General features: G+C 45.6%; 1 protein-coding gene across 3 annotated transcripts; it reads right to left on the bottom strand.

Annotated features, from left to right (window-relative positions):
- Positions 1–2,290: 2,290 nt before the first annotated feature.
- On the bottom strand, positions 2,291–20,406 carry LOC139366916 (nucleoporin p58/p45-like). Of its 3 annotated transcripts, XM_071104667.1 has the most exons (12): positions 20,094–20,406; positions 18,946–19,085; positions 16,954–17,199; positions 16,397–16,556; positions 16,216–16,281; positions 15,933–16,107; positions 15,731–15,810; positions 15,449–15,567; positions 13,987–14,069; positions 13,687–13,885; positions 2,787–2,882; positions 2,291–2,692 (listed from the first exon to the last, which is right to left on the bottom strand). In XM_071104667.1, the coding sequence occupies exons 1-12, from the start codon at positions 20,162–20,164 to the stop codon at positions 2,523–2,525; spliced, it is 1,605 nt and encodes a 534-aa protein (XP_070960768.1). In that variant the 5' UTR covers positions 20,165–20,406; the 3' UTR covers positions 2,291–2,522. The 3 variants fall into 3 exon arrangements, with proteins under 3 accessions (XP_070960768.1, XP_070960770.1, XP_070960769.1); XM_071104669.1 differs by lacking the exon at positions 2,787–2,882; XM_071104668.1 differs by lacking the exons at positions 2,291–2,692; positions 2,787–2,882 and adding an exon at positions 4,618–6,193.
- Between the last annotated feature and the right edge of the window lie 316 nt (positions 20,407–20,722).

A 20,722-nucleotide genomic window follows, 5' to 3' on the forward strand; every position in this document is an offset into this window, starting at 1 on the left:
GAGTCTGAATTGTTTGGGCCTTCTTCTGACACCGCCTGGAAGGAAGGGAGCTTGGCCCCAGGGATGTATTGGGCCGTACTCACCACCCTCTGTAGCGCCTTGTGGTTGGGTGCCTTGCAGTTGACATACCAAGCTGTAATGCAGCCAGTCAAGATGCTCTTAAATTGTGCAGCAATAGAACTGAGGTTCTGAGGGCCCTTGCCAAATCTTTTCAGCCCTCTGAGGGGGAAGAGGCGCTGTCGTGCCCTCTTCACAACTGTGTTGGTGTGTGTGTGAACATTGTTCATTCCTTAGTGATGTGGACACCAAGGAACTTGAAGATCTCGACACGCTCCACCACAGCCCCATGGATGTGTATGGGGTTGTGCTCGCCCCTCCGTTTCCTGTTGTCCACTATCAGCTCCTTTGGTCTTGCTGACGTTGAGGGAGAGGCTGTTGTCCTGGCAGTGTCTGACCTTCCTATAGGCTGCCTCATCATCCTTGTGACTTCCCTACCCTAAACCCTAACCAGACATTTATAACTAAATCCTTGTTTATAACTAATATATTCATAATTAACCATAGCTTCTTGTTCCATCTGTGCCTTAACTCTTACAGTTTACATTTAAACATCAATGGGTTGACATCAGAGTTAGACATCCCAAGAATCCCATTTAGTCTTTTCCATTTATACATGGACAGCCTGTCTGCTCAGAAGAGAAACATTTCAACAATAACAGTCATACCAAGGCAAAGAATCATCAACATAACTTTTATTATTAAACCGCTGTTTGAAAATACAAGTTTACCTTCATCACCTCAGATGAAAAGAAAAGCTAATGGCATCACTATTTGGTGACAGAGAATCAGAATAGACAACTGGAAAACAGACAGCAATAGGATCACCCTCCACCCACCATACAATAAGACCGTGATCTATTGACTGACTGACTGACTGACACCAGTTCCGGTACAGAGGTTATTTCCAATGATGGTTATGATCGATCCCTTTCAGGTTCTAACTTGTATGAAGGGCTGTGTGGGACATTCAGCATGGCCGAGTTCTCTCCCTTGCACGCGCACACACACACACTCTTTCGCTCTCTCAAATGCACACACACACACTCTTTCGCTCTCTCAAATGCACACACACACACTTTCGCTCTCTCAAATGCACACACAAACACTCTTTCGCTCTCTCAAATGCACACACACACACTCCTTCGCTCTCTCAAATGCGCACACACACAGCGTATAAACCCCCCCCCCCCCCCCCCCCAGCAATCACGATGAAACAATAATAAAGGTTTAAAATGTAACACACAGGTAATGAAACTTCTCCAAATGTGCTGATCGGTTTCAACTGTTTGTTGAAACTAGTTACTAGCTAGATATGCCTCCATCCTGCTCCTACCTCCCCTCCTCCCTCCATCCTGCTCCTACCCCGCTCCTACCCCCCCTCCTCCCTCCATCCTGCTCCTACCCCCCCCCTCCCTCCATCCTGCTCCTACCCCCCTCCATCCTGCTCCTACCCCCCCTCCCTCCATCCTGCTCCTACCCTCCCTCCATCCTGCTCCTACCACCCCTCCTCCCTCCATCCTGCCCCTACCCCACTCCTCCCTCCTCCCTGCTCCTACACCACCTCCTCCCTCCATCCTGCTCCTATACCCCTTTCTCCCTCCATCCTGCTCCTACACCCCCTCCTCCCTGCTCCTACACCCCCTCCTCCCTGCTCCTACACCACCTCCTCCCTCCATCCTGCTCCTATACCCCTTTCTCTCTACCTCCTGCTCCTACTACCCATCCTCCCTCCCTCCTGCTCCCCCTCCTCTCTACCTCCTGCTCCTACTACCCATCCTCCCTCCCTCCCTCCTGCTCCCCCTCCTCCTGCTCCTACTACCCTTCCTCCCTCCTGCTCCCCCTCCTCCCTACCTCCTGCTCCTACACCCCCTCCTCCCTGCTCCTACTCCTCCCTCCATCCTGCTCCTACCCCCCCTCCTCCCTCCATCCTGCTCCTACACCACCTCTTCCCTCCATCCTGCTCCTACACCACCTCTTCCCTCCATCCTGCTCCTACACCACCTCTTCCCTCCATCCTGCTCCTACACCACCTCTTCCCTCCATCCTGCTCCTACACCACCTCCTCTCTCCATCCTGCTCCTACACCACCTCCTCTCTACCTCCTGCTCCTACTACCCTTCCTCCCTCCTGCTCCCCCCCCTCCCCCCATCCTGCTCCTACCCACCCCCCTCCCCACATCCTGCTCCTCCCCCCCATGCTCCCTGACAGATATAAAAATAGAGATCTGGGACAGACTGTTACCCCCCGTCTCCACCTCCCATGGACTGCTCTAGAAGTCACCCTTAGGCACAGATCTAGAATAAACCTACCCTCCCCAAATCCATCTAAGATGGACTGCGACCAATTTAACCCATTATACAAACATGGACAGTTCTGGAAGTCATAGAGCTAGGATCAGCTTTCCCTCCCCAAATCCTAACTGTTACCCCACTGTTCCCTTTGCCCCTCAGAGCACCGGTGGACTATCTCTTGCCCCTCTTGTTTCCCACCGGGGGCTTCTTGAGCTGTAGCAGGGGACCTCCCGAGCCGAAGCCCGTGGCGGTAGGGTTGGACACTCCAAACGTCAGGCCGGCAGACGCGTTGAGCCCGGGGTTACTGAAGTTAAACCCCAAACTACTGCTGCTACCAAAACCTGGGGGGAGGAAAAGAGAAAGAACATTAGTTATTAATATTTAGAATGCTCACAGGGTGTCTGCTGAGACATGAGGTGAGGAGTGTGTGTGTACCTGCGCTCAGGCTCCCTCCCGAGGCCTTGCTGGCGGAGGAGAAACCAAATGAGCCCCCCGTCGCAACCCCCCCGAAACCTGGACCCCCACCAAATACTGCAGGAGGGAAAGAGGGAGCCAAGCTTTAGTAAGACATTCACTAACTATACTGCCTCGACATGACAGAGAGAGAGAGAGCTTAGCTTCCTGGACACACACTATATGCTGCTACGACATGAGTGTTGCTGAGACACAGACAGACAGACAGACATGAGTGTTGCTGAGACACAGACAGACAGACAGACAGAGACAGAGAGACACGAGTGTTGCTGTGGCATACTAGACACAGACAGACAGACACAGACAGACAGAGAGACGGACATGAGTGTTGCTGTGGCATACTAGACACAGACAGACAGACAGACATGTGTTGCTGTGGCATACTAGACACAGACAGACATGAGTGTTGCTGTGGCATACTATACACAGACAGACAGACAGACATGTGTTGCTGTGGCATACTAGACACAGACAGACAGACAGACATGAGTGTTGCTGTGGCATACTAGACACAGAGAGACAAACAGACAGACATGAGTGTTGCTGTGGCACACTGGACAAAGACAGACAAACAGACAGACATGAGTGTTGCTGTGGCATACTAGACACAGACAGACAGACATGAGTGTTGCTGTGGCTTACTAGACACAGACAGACAGACATGAGTGTTGCTGTGGCATACTAGACACAGACAGACAGACAGACACAGAGAGAGAGCTTAGCTTCATGGACACACAGACACACTAACTATGCTGCTATGACAAGACGGAAAGAGCGGGTGCGGGCGGACACACACACACAAACTGCAAGGGCGTGTGAGGAAAAGAGGGAGTTAAGCCTCCGTAATGGCTCACTGACACACAGGGTATACTGAGAGTAGACCAATGAGGAAAGAGCAGCTGGTATCCAAACAGGGTATACTGAGAGTAGACCAATGAGGAAAGAGCAGCTGGTATCCAAACAGGGTATACTGAGAGTAGACCAATGAGGAAAGAGCAGCTGGTATCCAAACAGGGTATACTGAGAGTAGACCAATGAGGAAAGAGCAGCTGGTATCCAAACAGGGTATACTGAGAGTAGACCAATGAGGAAAGAGCAGCTGATATCCAAACAGGGTATACTGAGAGTAGACCAATGAGGAAAGAGCAGCTGGTATCCAAACAGGGTATACTAAGAGTAGACCAATGAGGAAAGAGCAGCTGGAATCCAATCAGGGTATACTAAGAGTAGACCAATGAGGAAAGAGCAGCTGGTATCCAAACAGGATATACTGACGAATAGACCAATGAGGAAAGAGCAGCTGGTATCCAAACAGGATATACTGACGAATAGACCAATGAGGAAAGAGCAGCTGGTATCCAAACAGGATATACTGACAAATAACCAATGAGGAAAGAGCAGCTGGTATCCAATGAAGAGAGTAAAGCAGAGACCCACACCAGACCCCAGCTACAGGCAGACTGTTGTTTCAGCCCTAGATAGTGAAGAGCTTAAAAACTCAGATACATTCCCTAATACTGCCACCTGTCTTACACAAGAGGGGGAGGAAGAGAGGATGAGGAACAGAAGAAGTTAGAGATAAAAATAAAGAGATCAAGAGAGTGAGAAAGAGGGGATTGTAAAAAGTAGGAGGAAGAGAGGTAGATGGATGGGGATGAGACAGACTAATGTAAAAAGACAGGTACTACCTCCAAGGCCTGAAGAGCCTGTGCTAGAGCCCACTCCTGAGGCAAATGGGTTTCCCAAGCCAGACCCCAGGGGCGCCTGTCTCCCTGAGACAGACAGAGAGAACATAGCTTACTCCTCTGTACTACAGTCTGTTACTGAAGTCAAGTTCCCCCCTCTCCTCTGCAACGTTCAGTGGAGGTATAGACTGTGTGTGAGTCCAAGAGTGTGAACAGAGTAACATCTCAGGGCCCTGTGGATCAGTGGTTCTATATTACATTAGACTCCAGTAGTCTTCTCAGACTCCCATCCCAACACTAACCTTATGGCCACATCTAAGTTGTTCCCCTTGATATACCTAATGACTACTGATTGGCTGCTTATTAGTGATAATGGAACTATGAGACTGTGGGTTGATTTTCACAGATCAAGTGGTAAATGGCAATTCCCCGGTAAATGGAGTGATGCTGAGACTCAGATTTTTATAAATGGATTTCAAAACGAAAAACAATACAACTCTTCGCACAAGGACAACTTTTTTTTTCTTCCACTAAACATTTCACAAAAACGCATTGACGGTGCATTCGGAAAGTATTCAGACCCCTTCCCTTTTTCCATATTGTTATAGCCTTATTCTAAAATGGATTCAATAATGTTTTTCTACCCTCAATCTACACACATTACCCCATAATGACAAAGTGAAAACAGGTTCAGACATGTTTGCAAATGTATTAAAATAAAAACAAATACCTTATTTACATAAGTATTCAGACCCTTTGCTACAAGGCTCAAAACTGAGATGATTTTTAATGATTTGGAAAAGCACACATACCTGTCTATATAAGGTCCCACAGTTGACAGTGCATGTCTGAGCAAAAACCAAGCCACGGTCAAAGGAATTGTCTAAAGAGCTCCGAGACAGGATTGTGTCGAGGCACAGATCTGGTGAAGGGTACCAAACATTTCTGCAGCATTGAAGGTCCCCAAGAAAAGTGGCCTCAATCTTTTTTTAAATGGAAGAAGTTTGGAACCACCAAGACTTCCTAGAGCTGGCCGCCCAACCAAACTGAGCAATCGTGGGAGAAGAGCCTTGGTCAGGGAGGTGACCAAGAACCCAATGGTCACTGACAGAGCCCCAGAGTTACTCTGTGGAGATGGGAGAACCTTCCAGAAAGACAACCATCTCTGCAGCACTCCACCAATCAGGCCTGTATGGTAGAGTGGCCAGAGGGAAGTCACTCTTCAGTAAAAGACACATGACAGCCCACTTAAAACAAGATTCTCTGGTCTGATAAAATCAAGATTGAACTCTTTGGCCTAAATACAAACCGCCCAATCTGGAGGAAACCTCCCTACGGTGAAGCATGGTGGTGGCAGCGTCATGCTTTGGGGATGTTTTTCAGCGGCAGGGACTGGGAGACTAGTCAGGATCGAGGCAAAGATGAACGGAGAAAAGTACTGAGAGATCCTTGATGAAAACCTTATCCAGAACGCTCAGGACCTATGACTGGGGTGAAGGTTCACCTTCCAACAAGACAATGACCCTAAGCACACAGACAAGAGAATGCAGGGGTGGCTTCGGGACATGTCTTTGAGTGGCCCAGCCAGAGGCCGGACTTGAACCCGATCGAACATCTCTGGAGAGACCTGAGAATAGCTGTGCAGCGACGCTCCCCATCCAACCCGACAGAGCTTGAGAGGATCTGCAGAGAAGAATGGGAGATAGATACTAAGTAAAAAGTACTGAGTTAATGGTCTGAATACTTATGTAAATGTGATATTTCAGTTTTGTATTTTTTTAAATAAAAATTTCAAACATTTTTATTTAAATTTGTTTTTTTCTCTGTCATTGTGGGGTATTGTGTACAGATTAATGAGGGGGAAAAACAATTTAATACATTTTTAGAACAGGGCTAACGTAACGTAACAAAATGTGGAAAAAGTCAAGGGGTCTGATAACTTTCCGAATGCCCTGTACTTAAAGAACAGTGTAGATGGTGGAAGTTGTTAACTCGTCCTTGTGCATAGAGTTGTATGGTTTGTTTAACTTTGCAATCACTGGTTTTTGTTTGACAGCCATTTTGGAAAAATCAGTCTCAGCAACACCCTTACAATGGAATTGCCTTAAAGTAGATGTGATAGAAACATGGCAGTTAGGACCGTCACTCAATCTCAGGGCACCAGTCTTGTTTCTTTTTAGCAGTTCTCAAATTGGATTTTAGAGTTTCAGGCTCCGCTATAGTATTAGTTAATTCTCTTAAATCCAATTGGATTTCTAAAATGAGTGATTTACCAGTCAAAAAGAAAAAGACAAGGTCGCTCCTTTAAAAACTAATTTATTGTCAAATGAAAGCAATTCCACTTACATAAACGAGACAAACAGTTCAAGGACACAACCGACTGTTAATTCCTAGCTGCTATGGTTGTATTTGATAAGTTCTCCAAAATGGTTCAAGTTTCCACGAGTGAAGGAAAGGAACTAGCATGTGCCAGGAAAAAATGCAGCGCAAACAATTATTCATATATGTCAAGTTTCAAAAGGCACACAATATTATTTAGTGGCAGATATATGCATCAACAACAACGAGGTTTAATATATAAATATAAACTGGGTGGTTCGTGCATTGAATGCTGATTGGCTGACAGCCGTGGTGAATCAGACCATATACCACGGGTATGACAAAACAGCTATTTTTACTGCTCTAATTACATTGATAACCAGTTTAGAATAGCAATAAGGCACCTCAGGGATTTGTGGTATATGGCCAATATACCACGGCTAAGGGCTGTGTCCATGCACTCCAGGTTGCGCCGTGTTTAAGTCGTAGTACATTGGCCATATACCACACCCCCTCGGGCCTTATTGCATGCGCATATATATACAGTGGGGAGAACAAGTGTTTGATACACTGCCGATTTTGCAGGTTTTCCTACTCACAAAGCATGTAGAGGTCTGTAATTTTTATCATAGGTACACTTCAACAGTGAGAGACAAAAAAACAAAACAAAAATCCAGAAAATCACATTGTATGATTTTTAAGAAATTAATTTGCATTTTATTGCATGACATAAGTATTTGATACATCAGAAAAGCAGAACTTAATATATTTGGTACAGAAACTTTTGTTTGCAATTACAGAGATCATACGTTTCCTGTAGTTCTTGACCAGGTTTGCACACACTGCAGCAGGGATTTTGGACCACTCCTCCATACAGACCTTCTCCAGATCCTTCAGGTTTCAGGGCTGTCGCTGGGCAATACGGACTTTCAGCTCCCTCCAAAGATTTTCTATTGGGTTCAGGTCTGGAGACTGGCTAGGTCACTCCAGGACCTTGAGATGCTTCTTACGGAGCCACTCCTTAGTTGCCCTGGCTGTGTGTTTTGGGTCGTTGTCATGCTGGAAGACCCAGCCACGACCCATCTTCAATGCTCTTACTGAGAGAAGGAGGTTGTTAGTCAAGATCTCACGATACATGGCCCCATCCATCCTCCCCTCAATACGGTGCAGTCGTCCTGTACCCTTTGCAGAAAAGCATTCCCAAAGAATGATGTTTCCACCTCCATGCTTCACGGTTGGGATGGTGTTGCTGGGGTTGTACTCTTCTTCTTCTTCCTCCAAACACGGCAAGTGGAGTTTAGACCAAAAAGCTATATTTTTGTCTCATCAGACCACATGACCTTCTCCCATTCCTCCTCTGGATCATCCAGATGGTCATTGGCAAACTTCAGACGGGCCTGGACATGCACTGGCTTGAGCAGGGGGACCTTGCGTGCGCTGCAGGATTTTAATCCATGATGGCGTAGTGTGTTACTAATGGTTTTCTTTGAGACTGTGGTCCCAGCTCTCTTCAGGTCATTGACCAGGTCCTGCCGTGTAGTTCTGAGCTGATCCCTCACCTTCCTCATGATCACTGATGCCCCACGAGGTGAGATCTTGCATGGAGCCCCAGACCGAGGGTAATTGACCGTCATCTTGAACTTCTTCCATTTTCTAATAATTGCGCCAACAGTTGTTGCCTTCTCACCAAGCTGCTTGCCTATTGTCCTGTAGCCCATCCCAGGCTTGTGCAGGTCTACAATTTTATCCCTGATGTCCTTACACAGCTCTCTGGTCTTGGCCATTGTGGAGAGGTTGGGGTCTGTTTGATTGAGTGTGTGGACAGGTGTCTTTTATACAGGTAACGAGTTCAAACAGGTGCAGTTAATACAGGTAATGAGTGGAGAACAGGAGGGCTTCTTAAAGAAAAACACGTCTGTGAGAGCCGGAATTCTTACTGGTTGGAAGGTGATCAAATACTTATGTCATGCAATAAAATGCTAATTTTAAAAATCATACAATGTGATTTTCTGGATTTTAGTTTTAGATTCCGTCTCTCACAGTTGAAGTGTACCTATGATAAAAAATTACAGACCTCTACATACTTTGTAAGTAGGAAAACCTGCAAAATCTGCAGTGTATCAAAAGAACTTAGCCAAATACATTTAAACTCAGTTTTTCACAATTCCTCACATTTAATCCTAGTAAAAATTCCCTGTTTTAGGTCAGTTAGGATCACCACTTTATTTTAAGAATGTGAAATGTCAGAATAATAGTAGAGAATGATTTATTTCAGCCTGTATTTCTTTCACCACATTCCCAGTGGGTCAGAAGTTTACATACACTCAATTAGTATTTGGTAGCATTGCCTTTAAATAGTTTAGCTTGGGTCAAACGTTGAGTAGCCTTCCACAAACTTCCCACAATAAAGTTGGGTGAATTTTGGCCAATTCCTCCTGACTGGGCTGGTGTAACTGAGTCAGGTTTGTAGGCCTCCTTTCTCACACACTTTCTCAGTTCTGCCCACAATTTTTGTGATGGCCACTCCAATACCTTGACTTTGTTGCCCTTAAGCCATTTTGCCACAACTTTGGAAGTATGTTTGGGGTCATTGTCCATTTGGAAGACCCATTTGTGACCAAGCTGTAACTTCCTGACTGATGTCTTGAGATGTTGCTTCAATATATCCACGCAATATTCCTCTCTCATGATGCCATCTATTTTGTGAAGTGCACCAGTCCCTCCTGCAGCAAAGCACCCCCACAACATGATGCTGCCACCCCGTGCTTCACAGTTGGGATGGTGTTCTTCGGCTTGCAAGCCTCCCCCTTTTTCCCTCCAAACATAATGATGGTCATTGTGGCCAAACAGTTGTATTTTTGTTTCATCAGACCAGAGGAAATTTTTCCAAAAAGTACAATCTTTGTCCCCATGTGCAGTTGAAAACTGTAGTCTGGCATTTCTATGGCGGTTTTGGAGCAGTGGCCTTTCAGGTTGTGTCGATATACGACTCGTTTAGATACTTTTGGACCTGTTTCCTCCAGCATCTTCACAAGGTCCTTTGCTGTTGTTCTGGGATTGAGTTGCACTTTTCACAACAAAGTAAGTTAATCTCTAGGAGACAGAACGCGTCTCCTTCCTCAGCGGTATGACAGCTGCATGGTCCCATGGTGTTTATACTTGTTCATCTGTACAAACAATAGTACCCGTGGTACCTTCAGGCGTTTGGAAATTGCGCCCAAGGATGAACCAGACTTGGAGGTCTACAATTTATTTTTCTGAGGTCTTGGCTGGTTTCTTTTGATTTTCCCATGATGTCAAGCAGAGGAACTGAGTTTGAAGGTAGGCCTTGAAATACATCCACAGGTACACCTCCAATTGACTCAAATGATGTCAATTAGCCTATCAGAAACTTCTAAAGCAATGACATCATTTTCTGGAATTTTCCAAGCTGTTTAAAGGCACAGTCAACTTAGTGTATGTAAACTTCTGATCCACCGGAATTGTGATACAGTGAATTATAAGTGAAATAATCTGTCTGTGAACAATTGTTGGAAAAATTACTTGTGTCATGCACAAAGTAGATGTCCTAACCGACTTCCCAAAACTATAGTTTGTTAACAAGAAATGTGTGGAGTGGTTGAAAAACGAGTTTTCATGACTCCAACCTAAGTGTATGTAAACTTCCGACTTCAACTGTATGTATATATAAAATATGTCAAACCACCCAGAACAGGCCCCAGTATTGCCATCTGTGTTAGCAAAGTAATCCAATAGGGAAACTACACCTCTCCAGCCAATAACATCAGTGTTGTACATACTACATCCCAGAGCAGCTCCCTGGCTCTATGTAGCTAGCCCTGAGTCCGTACACTGAGTGGAGGGACTGTCTCAGCCAGTCAGTCCAACCACTACCAGTCTTCTGATCTCATTGAAGCCCTCAAAAAGGCCCAAGATTCATCATAGTCCTGTTAGCCATCACTGTTATACACTAACAGGAGTCTGCCATCTGCAGCAGCCCTATGAGTTCCAGAACCAATATACTTAGTTCCAGAACTAATCAGAGTTCCAGTTCCACATTATCTACTCATTCTAGAATATTTCAGAGTGGTTCTGGAAGGTTAGCGTGAGAGGGTGGACAGACAGGTCAGAGCAGCAGTTGATTATCTCAGAGCACAAATTGTCACTCAGAATACAGAAAAATACTGATTCTTGGCACCAATGTTCCCACTGGCTTTCTCGAAGCAGTCGATACGAGCAGCAAGATCACGGTCTCTCCCTTGATAAACTAGTGAGTGATGTAATACTGAAGCCCTTCTATTGAATAGATAATGAAACTAAAGAAAACTAGGTTCCGTCTGTACAGAAGGTCATCAGCCCCTCTGCTATCTATTTCCTGGAGCCAGCTAGGCCTGCATGATAGACCAACCGCCAGTGTTAAGGAGTGTGTGTAGGAAATACTGATAAATCATTATCTCAAAAAGGTTCATGGAGAACACACAGAGATACATTCAAAGTTGGATGGACTGTCAGGTAGAAGTGTGTATTTAGACCAGGGGTGTCAAACTCATTCCATGGAGGGTCTAGTGTCTGGTTTTTTTCCTTTCAATGAAGACCCAGACAACCTTGTGAGAGGAGTGCCTTACTAATCAGGGAGGAGTGAAAACCCCGACACTCGGCCCTTCATGGAATGAATTTGACACGTGCTTTAGAATAGTGGTTCCCAACCTTTTTGGGGTACTTTACCACCAACTGAATTGTGTTCTGCCCGGAGTACCCCTGAAGTACCCCCTCATGCATTTGACCAGTAACCCTATGGTCTCATGAGTCTTCTCCAGTACCCCCTGTGGATAGTCCTAGTACCCCCTCATGCATTTGACCAGTAACCCTATGGTCTCATGAGTCTTCTCCAGTACCCCCTGTGGATAGTCCTAGTACCCCTGAAGTACCCCCTCATGCCCTATGGCCTCATGAGTCTTCTCCAGTACCCCCTGTGGATAGTCCTAGTACCCCCTCATGCCCTATGGTCTCATGAGTCTTCTCCAGTACCCCCTGTGGATAGTCCTAGTACCCCCTCATGCCCTATGTCTCATGAGTCTTCTCCAGTACCCCCTGTGGATAGTTCTAGTACCCCTGGTTAGGAAATCCTGGTTGGGATACTCTGGTTATACCCAATGACCATTACCAGCTACGGCAGTCAGTCCGTGTTCTATCTACAATGCAAATAAAGTCATACAGACACATACATACACCTGGCCACTTTGGTAACCAGAGCCTGCTATTATTGCCGTGACAACTCCATGGTAACTTTAAGAAGCTGCCATGGTTACAAAAGGGGATTCATTTCATTAACACTTCAAATCTTTAACTGAAATGAACACAGAAAACAACCTCTTCTGCATGACCTGTACAGTAAGTCAGTGTTCCCCCACTCCGGTACCCCAACAGTACATATTTCTGTCATGTCCCCAGACAAGCACACCAGATCCTACCTGTCAACTAATCATCAAGCCCTTGACCAGTAGAATCTGGTGTCCAGGACTACAACACAAGCGTACTGTGGTGGGTACTGAAGGAACGGAGTAGGGATCCACTGCAGTGAGTAACACTATGTTTGTAACACTAGGCTATACACCCCTCAAATTACACTCTGGACCTTGAAGCCAGTTCCACTGCCTTGTTTCATTGTTGCCCTCTAATCAGGGACTGATTTAGACCTGGGACACCGGGTCAATTAACTATCAGGCAGAACAGAAAACCTGCAGAGACTCGGCCCTCCGTGGAATGAGACTGACACGTGCAGTACACTGTCGGTCTAACTTGTAAGTGTGCATCAAGGCATACACACGCACACACGGTCCTCATCTAAACCAGTTTGTACAACCCCCCCCCCCCCCCAAAAAAAAAACAAGTTGAGGCTCAGTTTTGGACCTAAACCGATTTGACTCCTAAAGGGTGCCAGAACACTCACTTGGCAGCACCACATACTATACAATATGTTACTCTCAATAAAACCAGACTAATTCAGCTTCACCACAAAGCACCATCATTAAAACTATCTTCAAATAGAGACTGAACCGAAAGACATTCAGCCTCCAGGTTCAGTTATTGAAGGGATTCTAGTCTGCCTGGGACAGATCTGAGAGCTGTGAATGAACACCCCAGTGTGTCCAGTAATCTGAACCCTCTACACTTCTTCATTCATCCTTCATTTTAGGTCCCATCCCTCCTTGTTTCCAGTAGAGGAAGAGCCTTACTGAGATCATGTTAAGTGTTTCTATTTTAGATATAGATCGATAGAGAGAGAGAGAGACAGAAGAAAAGCATAGCCATCTGAATATAATAATCATTTGGTGGATGCTTAGGTTTGTTCTATTTCACACATACAAAGAATTGGACATGTGTTTTTTTTTGCATATCCCAACTCTCCCTGAGACACCCTCAGAGTAAAATCACAGCCAGGGAATGCCATTATCAAGTAGGGTCAGATTCCAACTAGCGACCTTTCAGTTACAGGCCCAACACTCTAACCACTAGACTACCCGATGAATAAATGGTTGCTAGGTTTATGGACAGGCGGTTTCAACAAACAGCCTGGTAACTTCTGACACATTTAGCGCCAAACCACAGAAAGAAATGACTAAAAAGGGTTTGGTACTGGCTATGATCCTTTCATGTTTTCTTCCTCTATTCCTCCAGCTCTCCCCCTTTCTAGAGAAAGAAAATAAACTAAATGTTTGGCACCTGCTACATTGCTTTTCATTCTCCACTTTCTCGCTCTCCCTCCTCCCCCTCCCTCTGTCAGACTGAGGGGTTGGTAAGGTGAAAGGTCAAATATGAAGGGTCAGGGTTTTAGAACTTGAAGGCGGAGTTCACACCTGGGCCGGGCTGCTGCTGGCTCAGCGTGGCTGCCATGGCGACCGCTGCCGCGTTAGGGACACTGCCGAACGGGGCGGGACCGATTGTGATGCGTGGGGCGCTCTTCCACTTCTTACTGGCCGCCCGCTTGGACTCGAAAACATCAGTGGAGTCCTCCAGGAAGGCCCGGCGGTATCCCAGGTACTGCTGCTTCAGGATCTACCATAGAGGAAGAACCTCAATCGCTTCATTCTAAATACTTTATTTATAGCTCTTGGAGATTGGTCAAGGTGATGTTGTTAGCGGTCTGTAGGACTTACCTTGACGTTCTCGTGTACTGACTGGAGCTGAGCAGCCAGACAAACAAACGTCTGGTACAACTTCTGCATGGCTAGAGACAGATCTACACATGCAGTATGAAGAGAGAAACACAACAAACAGAGTGTGAAGTCAGGATTCCTGTGGTGTGTTGTGTGATCCACTGCCCTGTGTAGAGAGGTGATTCTCACCCTGTGGTGTGATGTGTGATCCACTGCCCTGTGTAGAGGTGATTCTCACCCTGTGGTGTGTTGTGTGATCCACTGCCCTGTGTAGAGAGGTGATTCTCACCCTGTGGTGTGATGTGTGATCCACTGCCCTGTGTAGAGAGGTGATTCTCACCCTGTGGTGTGATGTGTGATCCACTGCCCTGTGTAGAGGTGATTCTCACCCTGTGGTGTGATGTGTGATCCACTGCCCTGTGTAGAGGTGATTCTCACCCTGTGGTGTGATGTGTGATCCACTGCCCTGTGTAGAGGTGATTCTCACCCTGTGGTGTGATGTGTGATCCACTGCCCTGTGTAGAGGTGATTCTCACCCTGTGGTGTGATGTGTGATCCACTGCCCTGTGTAGAGAGGTGATTCTCACCCTGTGGTGTGATGTGTGATCCACTGCCCTGTGTAGAGAGGTGATTCTCACCCTGTGGTGTGATGTGTGATCCACTGCTTCTGTGTAGAGAGGTGATTCTCACCCTGTGGTGTGATGTGTGATCCACTGCTTCTGTGTAGAGAGGTGATTCTCACCCTGTGGTGTGATGTGTGATCCACTGCTTCTGTGTAGAGAGGTGATTCTCACCCTGTGGTGTGATGTGTGAACCACTGCTTCTGTGTAGAGAGGTGATTCTCACCCTGTGGTGTGATGTGTGATCCACTGCCCTGTGTAGAGAGGTGATTCTCACCCTGTGGTGTGATGTGTGATCCACTGCCCTGTGTAGAGAGGTGATTCTCACCCTGTGGTGTGATGTGTGATCCACTGCTTCTGTGTAGAGAGGTGATTCTCACCCTGTGGTGTGATGTGTGATCCACTGCTTCTGTGTAGAGAGGTGATTCTCACCCTGTGGTGTGATGTGTGAACCACTGCTTCTGTGTAGAGAGGTGATTCTCACCCTGTGGTGTGATGTGTGATCCACTGCCCTGTGTAGAGAGGTGATTCTCACCCTGTGGTGTGATGTGTGATCCACTGCCCTGTGTAGAGAGGTGATTCTCACCCTGTGGTGTGATGTGTGATCCACTGCTTCTGTGTAGAGAGGTGATTCTCACCCTGTGGTGTGTTGTGTGATCCACTGCCCTGTGTAGAGAGGTGATTCTCACCCTGTGGTGTGATGTGTGATCCACTGCTTCTGTGTAGAGAGGTGATTCTCACCCTGTGGTGTGTTGTGTGATCCACTGCTTCTGTGTAGAGAGGTGATTCTCACCCTGTGGTGTGATGTGTGATCCACTGCCCTGTGTAGAGGTGATTCTCACCCTGTGGTGTGATGTGTGATCCACTGCCCTGTGTAGAGAGGTGATTCTCCAGCTCCTCTATCTGCTGTCTGTACTGCTGCAGCTGGACCTCAAACTGATCCACTAAACACCGGAAATAACTAGAGAGAGAGACAGAGAGAGACACAGAAAGAGAGAATGACAGAATAGAGAGACAGGATTCAACTTATTAGGGATAAAATGCAGTAGATGAATCTGTGTGGTTCTAAAGGACAATGTGATAAGGTAAGTTCAGGGGGGTGTGAAGATGATGGGACTACTTACTCATAGGGAGCTGTGTTTTCATGTTGGAGTCCAGGGGGTGTCTTCTGAGTCCGTAGAGCTATGTCTGCATTCTTCAACTCCTACACACACACACACACACACACACACAGGGAGACCCCCACTATCAAGCCCAGCAACACTAAGGGCAATTTAGTTTTGATCCTGAATTCCTCAAAGGACAATGTGACTTCAGTGTGTGTACCAGCGCAGCCTCCATCTTCAGGTGACCTATAGCCAGGGCGTTTCTCTGTAGTCCCGAGGCGCTGACAGACAGCAGCTGTTTGAGACTCCTGATGTCTTCCTGAACCTTCAGCATGGCTTTAGATGACATCCTGCTGATCTCCTCGTGAACCTGCTTCTGCTCCTTCACAAACTTCCTACAGGACGGTAGAAACTCACACGTCAACACAATGGATATTCATGACCACCGTGTTAGAGATGTGCGTAGACACACGCACATGACGATGCACGACTTCCTCACTTACTGGAAATGGTCTACATCCTGACAGATGACTGGAGGCAAGTTTTCATCTTTCAACGCTTTACTGTCCCTGAAAGAGAGAGCGAGAAACTCATTATGACAACCATAAGGGGCAACTGCAATCCGTCATTGGTCACACTGCGGAATATTACTGGTCCAGACAGGTGTCAGTCAGTAGTACTTACTGTGGGCTGGCCCCTAATGATTTGTCGCTCTTTTTCTCTGAGGAAGTACTGAAGTCAACTCCGCCCAGTCCAAGGCTGGGGGCTGTTGAGATTGCCGTCGAAGTAGAGACTAGGGAACCTAACGTCAAACCCCCTGAACCAAGAGTGGTCTGGGCCAAACCTGGAAACACACACAAGAGTTAACACAAATAAACCCGATGACACAAACACACATACAGAATCAAGCTTGCACATGTGTTAGTCTCATACAAGCGTAATGCTGACCCCAGTCCTCCCAGAGTGGACTGACACAGACCTAAGACTATTACATCACCAGAAAGGTGACACACAAAGAAAACAACTGACAGATCATACACTACCTCTAAATAAGGAGAGATAAGAGATTGATGTAGTTAACTAACCAACTAACCAGTAGGAGTCATGTTAGAGAACAGACAGATGTAGTTAACTAATCAGTAGGAGTCATGTTAGAGAACAGACAGATGTAGTTAACTAACCAACTAACCAGTAGGATCCATGTTAGAGAACAGACAGATGTAGTTAACTAACCAACTAACCAGTAGAAGTCATGTTAGAGAACATACTGGAACCCAACGATAGACCTGTGGATGGGGCCACACCCCCTAGGTTGAGAGCAAATCCTGTGGCTCCTTGTTGTGGAGCGGTGGAGGTGAGGACGGAGCCTAGCGTCAGTCCTGCCCCTGAGGGGGCCGAGGAGGCAGCAGTGAGGGAGAAGGGTTGGGCCGAGGCAGATGGTTTATTGAAGGCCATACTAAAGCCCGTTGTAGAGGCTGCTGGGGCACCTGGGAGAGACCAGGAAAGAGCTGGGTTAAAGGTAGATTCAACCGTATGACATCAACGAGAACAAATTCATCTGCAGAGACTGCTACTATTGGCTTGTCAAGCTAAGGCTCAAATTGGGATCAGCCAATGGTAGACGAGGACGTCATGACCGATGTGTCGCTACGTTGACAGAACATTTGCCTAACGTACGGCCTTTAGTGGGTGCAGCAACACCTGCAGTGAAACAAGAACACAACTCCATAACTACAATAATCACCTATGTGATGTCTGTGCATTTCTTTGTGCGTGGGTGAAAGAAACAAGCAATGAGGCGCACACCCCAATAACTAGCTAACAATTTCACATTGGTTACACCAGCCTAATCTCTCGGGAGTTGATAGGCTTAAAGTCATAAACAGCTCAATGCTTGAAGCATTGCGAAGAGCTGCTGGCAAAACACACGAAAGTGCTGTTTGAATGAATGCTTACGAGCCTGCTGCTACCTACCATCGCTCAGTCAGACTGCTCTATCAAATATCAAATCAGACTTAATTATAACATAATAACACACAGAAATGCGAGCCTTAGGTCATTAATATGGTCGAATCCGGAAACTATAATTTCGAAAACACAACATTTATTATTTCAATGAAATACGGAACCTTTCTGTATGTTATCTAACGGGTGGCATTCCTAAGTCTAAATATTGCTGTTACATTGTACAACCTTCAATGTTATGTCATAATTACGTACAATTCTGGCAAATTAGTTCGCAACGAGCCAGGCGGCCCAAACTGTTGCTTATACCCTGACTCTGCGTGCAATGAACCCAAGAGAAGTGACAATTTCACCTGGTTAATATTGCCTGCTAAACTGGATTTATTTTAGCTAAATATGCAGGTTTAAAAATATATACTTCTGTGTATTGATTTTAAGAAAGGCATTGATGTTTATGGTTAGGTACAGTTGTGCAACGATTGTGCTTTTTTCGCAAATGCACTTTTGATAAATCCTCCCCCGTTTGGCAAGGTTGGCTGTCTTTGTTAGGAAGAAATAATCTTCACACAGTTTGCAACGAGCCAGGCGGCCCAAACTGCTGCATATAACGTTACCCTCTTTTGAAAGACAAGTGACACAATTTCCCTAGTTAAAAGAAATTCATGTTAGCAGGCAATATTAACTAAATATGCAGGTTTAAAAATATATACTTGTGTATTGATTTTAAGAAAGGCATTGATGTTTATGGTTAGGTACGTTGGAGCAACGACAGTCCTTTTTCGCGAATGCGCACCGCATCTATTATATGCAACGCAGGACAAGCTAGTTAAACTAGTAATATCATCAACCATGTGTAGTTAACTAGTGATTATGTGAAGATTGATTGTTTTTTATAAGATATGTTTAATGCTAGCTAGCAACTTACCTTGGCTTCTTACTGTAACAGGCGGGCTACTCGTGAGGCAGGTGGTTAGAGCGTTGGACTAGTTAACTGTAAGGTTGCAAGATTGAATCCCCGAGCTGACAAGGTAAAAATCTGTCGTTCTGCCCCTGAACAAGGCAGTTAACCTACTGTTCATAGGCCGGCATTGAAAATAAGAATGTGTTCTTAACTGACTAGCCTAGTTAAATAAAGATTAAATAAAGGTGTAAATTAAAAACATATTATTATTTTAAATCAGCCAAATCGGTGTCCAAAAATACCGATTTCCGATCGTTATGAAAACTTGAAATTGGCCCTAATTAATCGACCTCTAGTGTGTACCTACCTGAGGCAGGAGTGTTAAAGGAGAACCCCCCAGTAGGTTTCTGTGCGAACAGGGAGCCCCCCAGGCCCAGAGAAGAGGTGGTGGTGGTGGAGGCTGCACCCCCCAGAGTAAAGCCACCCATAACTGCTGCAGCTGGGGTACTAGAGAGAGGGGGTGAGAATGAGAGGGAGGTGTGAAGTACAAAACATTACTATGCAAATATGCCTCACCTGTTATATTACAGTTTTTATGACACCGTCACAAACAATGTATATCGGTTTTGATGTTGAATGGGTACAGTAAGGATGACAGCACAGCCCCAAGTCTAAAACTCACACTGATTACAAACAATCACACAGCCTCTCTCTAGCAAACACACACATTCAGAAGAGAAACACAAGTAGTTGATGCATCCATAGCACATGTGGTAGTTAGCAGTTGATCATGACTCTCAGTTCCATATTATATTATATTACACATACGAGTCATGGTTTTGGAAGCATGAGGTCCTTATCTTTCATATCAGCTTGAAATACTTTTCTAAAAACAAAAAAGGTTAAAGTGATACAACCTTTATAGGGTTAGGATTCCCACATGGCCACATTTCCATGTTACTGCGCTTGTTTACGGTAAACATAGGGAAGACAGACGACCTGTGTGAATGAGGAAGACCTGTACTAATTAGCTATCTGAGTTTCTGAACGTCTGTGTAAAACGGAAGACAGGTGCCACAATTATGTTGTCACTGAAAAAAAACTGTCGCTGCAACAGTTAAAACAGTGTGTATTTTGCATTTGTGAAATTATTGCTGTGATATGAAAGTAGCGGGATTTATGTTTCTAGAACCGTACCGCAATTGAGAATCGACTCGCGTTTAATTGGAGTATGTGGCTGTTTTGGCTTCCACTCCAGAGACCGTTCGGCATTTACACACAGCATGTGGCTAAAGAAGGTCCTTGGACTAAGTAGTAACGTTATGCTTCTTTAATCTAATATAGTTAGGGAACTACTTAACGTCACCATTTTAACAGTGGGGTTTATTACGATTACTACTGGATAGCTGGCGTTAGTTAACTACCTAGTTAGCCAGTTGGTAACAATCCATGCTGGGTAAGTTAATTAACATGATAAACCAGCTAATTTAATGAGCCGTGGCCAACACTTCTTACCTGGCAGTGCCTCCAAACGAAAACCCTCCGCCGGTGTTCGTGGATCCAGACCCAAAATTAAAGCCTGACATCTTCTTTTATAACAACAGGCCAATATTTTGATATAACTTTTGTTAGCCGATTGTTCACTAGTTAGCAACTAGCTTTTGGATAATAAAAAAACCCTCACCCGCATGGAGGCCCAGTCTGACATCATGGTAAACTAAAATAACCACTATTCGGCTATTTCAACTCACACGCTCAGTAACGTATAACAATTGACAAAGATCGGAAACTTAGTCATTTATGCACAAAACCAGCACTAAAATGTTAACGTTCCGTTAACCGGTTCTGTTTTCCGTTCCGCGCTTCACCCGGAGTGGAGCTACTAGGACAGTGGTGTCTGGAGGATTTAGCAGATTGGACGGTCATGTCAGGACATCTAGCGTTTGATAGTGGTAATGACCACAATGTACATTTCTCATCATGTGTGTGAATGTTTTAAAAAAAGTGCTTTGCTAATTTGAGAACGGGTTTTAAATTATGTTTGTGTTAATAAATATTACAGTAAAATGGCAAAGAACGTACTCGGACTTGACGTCAGTGCTCTTCACGTCGGAGCTTTAGAAAAAAGGCCTGCGCCTTACAAG

This window comes from Oncorhynchus clarkii, chromosome 15 (assembly GCF_045791955.1).
Source record: "Oncorhynchus clarkii lewisi isolate Uvic-CL-2024 chromosome 15, UVic_Ocla_1.0, whole genome shotgun sequence".
Classification (NCBI taxonomy): Eukaryota; Metazoa; Chordata; class Actinopteri; order Salmoniformes; family Salmonidae; genus Oncorhynchus; species Oncorhynchus clarkii.

Coding starts and splice junctions, on each gene's coding strand:
- LOC139366916 (XM_071104667.1), bottom strand. CDS start 20,164: ATGTCAGGCTTTAATTTTGGGTCTGGATCCACGAACACCGGCGGAGGG. Junction 15,568..15,730: donor GAAAACACAGCTCCCTATGA/GTAAGTAGTCCC, acceptor CTCTCTCTCTAG/TTATTTCCGGTGTTTAGTGG. Junction 14,070..15,448: donor ATCACACATCACACCACAGG/GTGAGAATCACC, acceptor CTGCATGTGTAG/ATCTGTCTCTAGCCATGCAG.